Below are 10,121 nucleotides of genomic sequence, written 5' to 3'. Positions count from 1 at the left end.
CAGCTATAGAAATCATCTATCTATCTAGCTGGGTTCATCTGTCTACTTCTCTATTAAATGTTGTAATACAAATGCATGACAAAGGGGGCAGGAAATGATTAGTCCTAAACCCGATTGTTATTCTGCCAAAATCTGTTCAGATTCCCTCCAATCCAGTAATGTTGAGTTTAGCTGGGGAAGAGTTCATCTTCCTTGGTAGCAGTATAGCACGGGTCAGAAAAAGGTGCAGCAGGAACTTTTAAGTGGTTAAAATATGGATCTGGATGGTTAAAATTCCTGGGAAGTGGTCACTATCAGCAAGACTATCAGTGAAAAATCTCTACCTAAAAAGTATCGTGTTTTGGGAAATTGCTATATAGTCTGTTAGGCAAGGATTAGAGCCAGCCCAATGAGTAAATTCTGTTGGATAATCACTACGCATAGAACTGTAGCAGATTTAGATTTAATTTGTTAAGGGTTTTGTACATGGGAAAGTCCTTGGGAGATGGGGTGAAGAGATGTTGCCTAGGGAATGGTCAGTTAAGAGGCAGCTTAGCCCAAAGCCGGATAGTGGGAAGGGCAAGAGGCTCAGAAGGGACCCTCCCTCATTTCTCAGACTGTTAAGGAAATGGCAGGAGAATTGTAGTTCAGACTTGAAAGATTAATGTCAGCCTTCCCAGGTAGACCAGACAGGAAGCATGACCAGATAAGCTAATTCTCCTTTATTATAAAGCTACATGAACAGAATCTTGCAAGTCGGAAAGCACATTACATTGTAAATTACCAATATATGTCTCTAATCTGGACCAGACAGTTTTCAGTTGGGAGTGCAACCGCAGTGATGGGATGTAAACATTAATAACTAAAAATATAACATTGCTGAATTTAAGTAGTCAGCCATCACACAGCATTCCAAGGAATGCCAGAGAAGAATTTCAAATTGAAATGCAACAGAGATAAGCAAACTTAGGCCACCACAAAATCTGCCCCATCCAGCTCCAGGGATTGACCCCACTGAAAAGGATTTAAATCCATCTAGTATTGCGTCCTCAGAAAGCCAAGTTTCCTGTGGAAAAATAATGTCAAACTTTTGGATGTAATTCATAAAAGAGGTGTCACTGCTTTTATTCTTCCACTCCAGGAGATGACCACCAGTGGGTGAGAAACAAAAGACAGTGACTGAGGTGTCTGTGGATCTCCTTCTCTATGCTGTTCCTCTTGAGAGTTTTGCAGGAGGTATTGTGGTGTCATCTGGGGATATTCCAGAAGCAAAATAACTCAAAATCAAGGGATTTGGATCTTTGTTGGCTATGGATTTTTTTGTATTCTTCACATGGTTAGTATTTCTGTTGGCTTCAGATTCTTTAACACACACACACACCCTCTTCCTTTTGAAGGTTTGTGTCTTTTTGGCAAAGATCACAAAGTCCTCAGGACCTCAGGGGTGTGGATAAGATGGATAGCTCAGACTCTTTGACTCCAGCCCTTTTCAGTTCCTGGGACAGGCAGATTAATTCTATCTGTTCATGTTGGTTTTCACCCTCTAAGTAGTCAGAGTGTTCTACTGCGGTTTTCAGTATATCATGGGCTTTTGATGTAATCATCTTGAGTGGGAAGACAAAATCAATTAATGGTGCAGCTACTGCACATGTTGCCACCAGCATGTGTATAGGATCTTCCAATCTCTTGAGTATTTCCTCCTGCTCTTGAGCTGGTAGATCTCCAAAAGAGTTAATGTTTTAAAACATTAAAAAGTAAAAGTTCTGTTCCCAATGGTTCAACAGTTGCCTTCTTTTTTACTGTTACCTAGAACCGCTTGTCTAAGGAGTTCATTTTCAAGGGCATTGCCAGTGCAGTGTTCATCTATTTCTCTACAGCTATAGCCTTACTTTTCAGAGTTGGAAGACCAGCAGCATTTTGTTGAAGCAAGTCAAGAGTGGAGTAATTTTCTCTTCATGGAAAACTCGTTTAAGAAATATTAAGAAAGTGCTCCAAAAGCCAGCTGGGTGACTTGGGCCCATCCCTCTGTCTCAGCCCAACTCACCTCACAGGGTTGTTGCTGTGGGGAAAATAGGAGGAGGAAGGAGTATTAGGAATGTTTGCCACCTTGAGTTATTTATAAAAATGATAAAGGCAGGATTAAAAAAAATCCAAATAAATAAATAAATAAGGTCTCATTTTGAATAGCAAATTTAGGAAATAGTATGAGTAGGTTAGAAGTGTTCAACCACAAAGCAAGACAATTTATGGCAAGTCCCCATCTCACAGTCATATTACCATGCAAGCCCCCTTTTTATGTCCCTGCCCTATAACACTATGCATGTCAGTATGCATGCTCTGATGTCATTCAACTGCATTTTGCTACTTGCTTGCCAGCAAAGACTAGGTCAGCAAGACCAGCTGATCTGTTTTCTGCTGGTAATTGCCTATCACCAGCTGAATGCAGAAAAGCTGCAACCAGCCATATTTACTTACTTACTTATTGTCACTCTCTGCTTGGATTTTTGTTTGCTCTCATTTTCTGGTAATCAGGTTATTTTTATTTTTTTAAAGTAATTTTATTATAAGAAGATTTTACACAGGTTTGTAAAAGCAACAGAAACATGAAAGAAAAGTAGGAAAATAAAGTAAAAGAAAAGGTGAAAGATAACAAAAAAAAGAAAAAGGTATCTAAAGAAACAGCTTCCAATCTTCTTTGCAACAGTTACAAACATAATAATTGCCATCTTCACCCTCCCAAATTACATACCATGGTTCCCTTTTTCCCATAAACATGCCATTTTAATAAATAAATTGGGAAATGATCAGTACATTTTAATCCAATTTCAGCAAAAAGTCCATAAAGGGTTTCCAGGTTTTTATAAAACTAATTGTTCTTCCCTCCTTAATCAAGGAAGGCAATTTAGACATTTCTGCAAACTCAGCCATCTTCATGATCCATTCCTCCATTATGGGTATTTCTGTATTCATCCATCTTTGTGCAAATAATAGACTCGCTGAAGTTTTGCCATATATAAATCCAGTCGTCCATGAGCCTTTTCTAGTTGACTGTCAATAAGTCCTAGAAAGAAAAGTTCCAATTACATCTGAATGTTAATTTTGAAAACTCTCTGCATCAACATATGTATCTGTGTCCACTATCTTTCCACTTTTTCACAAGTCCACCGTGCATGGAAAAAAGCCCCTTCTTCATATTCACAGTTCCAACACTGATTTGCTATTCATTTATTCATCTTTTTACAGTTTAGCTGGTGTCGTATATCACTGGTATATCATTTTATAAAAGTTCTCTCTTACATTAGCACATACTGAAAATTTAACACCAGGGGCACTATGGCAAACTTCTCAACAGCCAGAAAAGCAGAAACCACAGAAATCAGTTCCTGGGTCTTAAGGGCTGCCCTCTATCATCAACAGACTAGTTCCAATTTCCAAGACAACTGTCTGCTTTTATTGCATCCATGTCAACTGTGAAAAGGCAGCCTTCCAAGTGTAGGCAAGGAGTCAGTGAAAAGCTAGCTTGGAACAAAGTCATCATCAGCAAACATGTTGTGCTCAGACACAAGAACATTGACATGTGTATTAGGGTATATGACCAGACCCCAAAATAGCATGCACACTCTCTGTTCACAAATAATGGTGCCCTGAATACTTACTCAGCTGTTTTTACACTGGCTGCAAACCAGTTGACCCTGTTACATCACCTATTGACTTGAAACAATAAAGGTAAAATAATTAGCATTGATCCTAATCCCATTGGTATCACATGCAACTCTGTAATGCAATTATCCCCTATGTGAAAACCAACATGGTTACAGGTGTCCCAGCTGTTAGTTCACATAATGGTTATGTTGACTTCTCTAAACTTCCTGGGAGAAACCATTTCTTCCCTTCAGTCCTGCTGATGCCACAGTCCTGGAATATTGGGCATGAGGGAACTTTCTGTCCAATGTCTTCAGAGAAATAGCTTGCTTCAAAAATTGACTAGAAGTATGAAATTGGAACTAAAATGTATTAGCTACCATTCATTTGTATGGTGCAGGACTCCAGTCCCCAGCTCTGAAAAAATAACCAAATTTCTTGAGCCTGCATATTGGCATGACTTTTTAAAAAAAATATCCCAAACTTATTTTAATAGAGGGCTAGTTTAATTTTGATTTTTTTTCCCTTTCCAATAAGGAATCATTCTCATTTTCACTGAAATGCAGCATTGCCACCTGTTCGCCACAAGCTAAAGTACACATTCTCTCCACTGGCAGGTCAGATAGCAGGACAAAAAAGATGAATTCACTTCAGTGATAGCAAAGTCCATGTCATTAAGCTCCATAGGGCCCAAGTTTATTCTGATTTATTAATTTCATATAACACTTTTCAGTTAGCAGCTCAAGGTGGCATGCATAGCACTCCTCCCTCTTTTTTCACATAACTCTATGAAATAGGTTAGTTGAGAGTGTGTGCTGGCCCAGAGTTGCCCAGGGAATATCGGTGGCTGAGGGAGGACTGGAAGCTGGATCCCCTGCTTGGGCTTCAACACTCTGAGCACCACATTGGCTCTCTAACTTCCCTGTTACAATCTTTGCTAGTGACAAACTGCACAGTTTACTGCTACTTTGGAAACTGGGAAACTGTAGGATATCACAAATGGAAACAAACTCAGACTCACTCCCCAAAACCAGCAACACCATTTGTGACATAGAACCCCAGCTATCTTGAGACACTGGCAAAAATGTTAAGATCTGCCTATTAAGATGCCTATTCTTGGATTACACACAACTTCTTCCCACAACACAGCATCAAGAGACTACTTTGCAGAGAGAAAGGGTTAGGAGAGCTTGTGGTAGTATGGACAGAAACCCACATAATCAAACAGGCCTTTTTGGTAAATCCTTTACTAGCAATTAATATTCTACAATTATTGGTCTTTCTTCCTCGCCTTCAAAAAAAGTCACAGCTTTTGAAGACAAAAACAGCAGGGTTCTTTTCTTCTGAGGAGTGGGAGGCAAACAACAACAACAAAAATGCACATTATTTTCAAGGGCGGGATGAGCCCAGCAGTTCAGTTCTATAACTTCAGTTCCAATTTTTTAATTCCCAGCATGCTAAGAATCAGGGGGGAAAGTGGCACGGTTGCATAATCAGCAGGAGCTGCTCAAATCCAAATTGGAGCTCCATTTTGAAGGGAGTGAAAATGGGATTTTATTCAGAGAGCCCCAGAAGTGTCATGCCAGTCTTTCTGGTGGTGTGAAAACAGCTCATCTGAATGTCCATGGGCTTCTAGTTGTCAAGAGACTTATCCTTCACTGGCCTGGCTGTACTGCAGGCTTATTCCTCAGGATATTTGCATTTATAGAACACAGCCAACAATGCCACAAAGGCAACTCCTCTCTCTTATTTTGCTTGAAATGGGAAGAAATGGTTGCCTTCATCAGCAGCACCCTGCAGGAGGAGAAAAGAAAAGACCACAAATGAGCCAGAGAAATCCAGAATTGTTGGATGATTGATTGGAACTCAATTTCTGTTGGAGTGCATCTTAAAGCCAACATCTTAGGATCCATATTATTTATTTTTTTCCTAAACTTATAGATCCAGAACCATAGTCAAGCCACATCTGTATCCACTACTGTATCTCCCAGTTGTTGGGAAGGAGCAATAACTGGAAGCCCCAGATCAAAGACAATTGCTTATTTCTTGACAAAGAAGCAAGAGATGTTTCAAATAAAGTAATAGCTGGCACATGAAATTATCTGTACCCCACTCCCCCAAGGATTGGGGTTAAGACCCTGACCTTTCCTTTCCCCAATTTATTGTCTAGCAAAATATATTAAGATACTTTGCATCTAAGCCAGCCCAGATAATTTTAATAAGCATGGTCTTGATTAGTTCAGTGTTCAAAATGCTGGAGTGCATGCTTCCCCAAAGTAATCTCATGTAGCTAAAGTAGTAAGAAGTATTTGCAACTATATAGAGCAGTTTCTCAACCTCCTCAACTTTAAGATGTGTGGAGGTCAACTCTGGGAGTTGACATCTACACATCTTAAGGTTGAGGAGGTTGAGAAACACTGATATAGCATATTGGCAATTGGCTACCATATTCATCTTCTAGATGCTTGTCTGATGATGCTGGTAAGAACGTTGTACTACTGGCTCCTAAATAGGAGAAATGGCACCACACTTGGCATTTTTTTAAAATCACTCTCACATTAACTCATTATGTCAGCTGCTGATTGGTGTTTCAGTCTTACACATCAATTTATAAGAGGCTGGTTTTGATATCATGTGGGCACATCACATCAAAGCCAAACCTATATTTGCTGCCAGTGCAACAGGAAAGTGGAGCAAATCAGAGCTCCTTGATTAATTCTTGGGCATATGTGGCAATACGATTCATTCTTGCATTCTGTTTTTACATGTGCAGGTTTAGAGGGAAACGTTTCATTTGTAGCTTTGCTCCAGAGCAATGCCCATCTCACTTGAGTGCATGGATATCACCAACATCTGCAGGGTGGGGGTGGGCAAAGGGTAAAAAAGGCAAGACAGCAGATGGAACAGCCTGATAGAAGCCCTGGCCCTTCTGAATATGTTTCAATGCTGTATGCATGACCACCATCTTGCTATTTTTGATCTGCCCCCCTCATGGACATTGGAGGTAGGCATTAAAGCATCACTGATCAATCTATTGATTGCTATGTGACCTGCATTTCTAATCTTATTTAAGAACAGTCCAAAATGGTACAGATGCATTGGATATACCTTCCAACGGTCAGGCTCAGAAATAAATTGCATTCAACATTCAGCTGAAGAATCAACTAAGTTTTTCCATCCTCTGTTCTCTGGGTGTATGGAGTGAGAACTTGAGAGTTTACACTTACAAATACACTCTGTTAAAGAAAAAAAAAATGCTGAGAAATGGCCACTTCTGTCAGAGCACCTGTCCTCTGAAACAGCATCCTGCCAGAGATTGGCATAGTTCCCACTCTGAAAATGTTTAAGAACTCTTTGAAAATCTGGCTGGTTTCCCAGGCCTTGGGTATTAAGCTCCCATAGGATTTTACCTGTTAATTGAGGTGTTTGCCTGGACATCCATTGTCTTTTCATGTTGTTCTTGCTTCTCACTATTTTTAATCTTGTATGCCACACAGAATCTGGTGGAGCTGGGTGGACTTCTGAATTAATTAATTAATTACTGATCTAAATTGCAAACCCCACTTACTTATTTGGGACTCTTTCCTTTGCATATGAAAAATGCAATCAGGAATCCCAGGAACATTAGGGAACCAATGATAATTAGCAACATTTGAATGAGGTGCAACATCTTGATTTTGCTGGTCACTTTTGATCGGAAAACTCCTGCTTTTTCATCACTGATAATAGCCGTCTGGAAGAAGAAAGAAAAAAGAGAGAGCTTGCAGCATCATTCCAGCATCAATACAGGACTGAACACTGAGCAAAAGATTTGAGGTTCTCCATCCCAAAATAAGTACTATCTTGCAGTTTGCACAATTTTGCATAAAATGGTATATACAACTGCAGCAGGAAAGAAAACTATTGCAAAGAACAAACTGATATTCTGTCACCAAATGGAAAAGCAGCAGAGATAGAAGGACCAACACAGCAAGGTACTGAGGTCTGGACTTGCCTTACATCTGGTTTAATAAAAAAGATTCATGGATCATGAGCGCTATTACTCCCCATGTGTCCAATAATGTGCCTCTCCTGTCATGCAAAATACTACAATTCTGTAGCCACATTTAAAATGCTTTTTTTTTTTTGTTGGGGGGAGAAGGAGAAGCACTTCTGCAGCCCTGGATTTTCAAAAATGTGCCCCCTCCCACTGGATATTAACAAGCGGAAAACCTGTCACTATGTTGCCAGAATGATCAAGTGTTTTATCTTCACATTCCATGCCTGCAGTTACTAACTTAGCACAAGGACAAGAAGAGAGCAGGGCAACATCTCCCTGATTGGCATGAAGAGTCACACTAAATACTAAAAGGGAGGAGAAAAACAATTAAAAAAAGAAACCTACTAACCTCATTCAGCCACAGAATAGGAAAGATAAACTCATGCTTAATATTTTTTAGTGCTCTGCAGGGAAAAATAAATAAAAAGGAAAAGGAAAACAAAAACAGCAAGATTAGGATAACTCAGTTCTGGCCAGCTATCTTCTGAGAATGCAAGAAATGGCTACCACATTCTTTTGAGTTTTGTACTAGTTTTCTCAAAGCCTGTTGAAACTTTCCTTGTGGAGAAAGGAAAGGAAAGGAAACATCCTTGTGCATGTTTCTACTTGGGTCTTCCTCCAACCCCAACCTGGTTAGAAATGTCTACGTTCACTTAGATCATCACCTTTGAGCAAAAGGCTGGTGGCATCTTCAAAATATGAAAAATAGAGCAAGGATGGCTAACTTTTTGGTGGCTGAGCACACATATTTTTGGAATTGAGGATGAGGGCATCAAAGTGGATAAGGCCTTATCTCAAATGTGGATGGCAGTGACTCATGGGAGTGAGTCCGGGAGATTTGATTTTTCCATTGATTTTAATGCCAACAGATAACCACTTTCACTTGTTTCCCATCTGTCTTATCAGATTGTTCAGAAAAGTCTTCATGGGCTACAATAACAGGAGACCTGAAGGCCACAGCTCACCTTGGGGCTGAATATTTTTATTCCTACAGTTAACTGAGTCAGTACCATCTCTTAGCAGCAACATAATGTAGAGAGATTTTCTCTAGGATATCTTGTCTAACTTGGTCCTTCAGGTTTTTCAGTGATGTACCCATCACCCATGTAATCAAGCCCATCCCCCATGTAATCAAGCCCATCCATGTTGCTCCTCTCCTTTTTCCTTCCATAGCATTATTGAGTTCTCAATGGAGCTGGGTCATTGCATACTGCACCCAAAAGAGGATAATTTGGACTTGGTTACTTGTACTTCTAATGAGAACTCTGGATCACTCTGACTCCTCTTCTCTTTTGGGCAATTTCCACTCTTTGTTCTGACATCCAATTTGCTTTCTTCCATTTCTTGGTCTTTGGCAGTCTCTTTTCATATTCATTCTTAAGTTCTCTGATTTTATTCCACAGTTCCTCTGGTTCCCTATTAGTGACATTCAAGAGTTCAAAGCAATTCCTGTTGTTCTCCTTCTGTGCTCAAGTTGGTATCATTGGCTTTCTTCTTTCACTTTAGCTTGACCCGGAACTTGCACATGAGCATTTCATGATCAGTTCCACAGACAGCCGCTGTCTTTATTGTTATAACTGAGCTCTTCACTACCTTGTACCAATAATATAGTTAATATGCTTTCTATGTACTCCATTGAGTAACATCCATGTATATATCCATTGTTTTGGTCATTGGAAGAATATGTTAGCAATAAAAAATGGTTGAATTGTCAAAAAAGTCATTCTGTTAAATTTTGGCTTCCTAGGCCAATCAGTCCAACTACTTTTTCCTCCTTACTATTTCCAACTTTGGCATTCCAGTTTCCAACCAGCTGCATCAGTAATGCTCTAATTACTGATAACATTGATTAACCATAACATTGGTTAATCATATTAAAGAGTCCTCTGTGAAGTCCAATTGATAGTATTCAGTCGCTGAGTGCATTATACCTAAGTACTATCCTTACTATATTCTTCCTAGCTATTTAATTTTATTTACAGTGTCAAATCTTTACTTTCATTCCCATCCATTTTTGTTATCCTTGCCACCTCTACTCTTAATTTTTGTCTATTTTTCAATTTTTAATGTTTTATTTGTAAACAGCCTAGAGTCATGCAGCCTCTAAATGAATTCATTAAATGAATGAATGAATGAATGAATGAATATCATTATCTTATTAAAATCAGAGTCTGTGTGACTCCAAACTAGGAAAGCAATACCATTTTTCGTGTCCTGAATAAAAAACAGTGTGCAAGTTCAGTCCATTTCAGTTTGATGATACCTAACATGTTGATGTGTAATCAATTCATTTATCTTTCATTGTGTTGAACTTTCCCATGTTCATGTATCTTATGTTCCATACTCCCACTGTAATTATCTTTTCACAGCTTCAGATTTTCTTTTCTTACATGGCAACATAAGCAACTAGGCACCTTGAAGGCTTTAATCTAGCCACTTCATAAACACTATTAGTACTCTG

The 10,121-nt window shown here is 39.2% G+C and overlaps 1 protein-coding gene across 2 annotated transcripts in view; it reads right to left on the bottom strand.

The window, feature by feature from the left end:
* The window catches only part of LOC134500729 (platelet glycoprotein 4-like), a 461,190-nt gene that overhangs the window by 414,861 nt on the left and 36,208 nt on the right, over nucleotides 1-10,121 (bottom strand). Inside the window, exons 8-10 of one of the 2 annotated variants that reach the window (XR_010068291.1) lie at nucleotides 8,010-8,064; nucleotides 7,190-7,354; nucleotides 4,985-5,415 (exon numbers count right to left, since the gene is read on the bottom strand). Coding sequence is in view for 1 of the 2 variants with exons in the window: in XM_063308096.1 (XP_063164166.1) it covers nucleotides 7,190-7,354; nucleotides 8,010-8,064 (220 nt within the window). In the remaining variant the exon portion in view is untranslated. Of the gene's footprint in view, nucleotides 1-4,851; nucleotides 5,416-7,189; nucleotides 7,355-8,009; nucleotides 8,065-10,121 lie in introns of those variants that run through there. The other variant, XM_063308096.1, reaches the window with a different exon arrangement.

The sequence above is a fragment of the Candoia aspera genome, chromosome 7 (genome assembly GCF_035149785.1).
Source record: "Candoia aspera isolate rCanAsp1 chromosome 7, rCanAsp1.hap2, whole genome shotgun sequence".
NCBI classification, from domain to species: domain Eukaryota; kingdom Metazoa; phylum Chordata; class Lepidosauria; order Squamata; family Boidae; genus Candoia; species Candoia aspera.
This window is presented reverse-complemented; position numbering and strand designations above follow the sequence as displayed.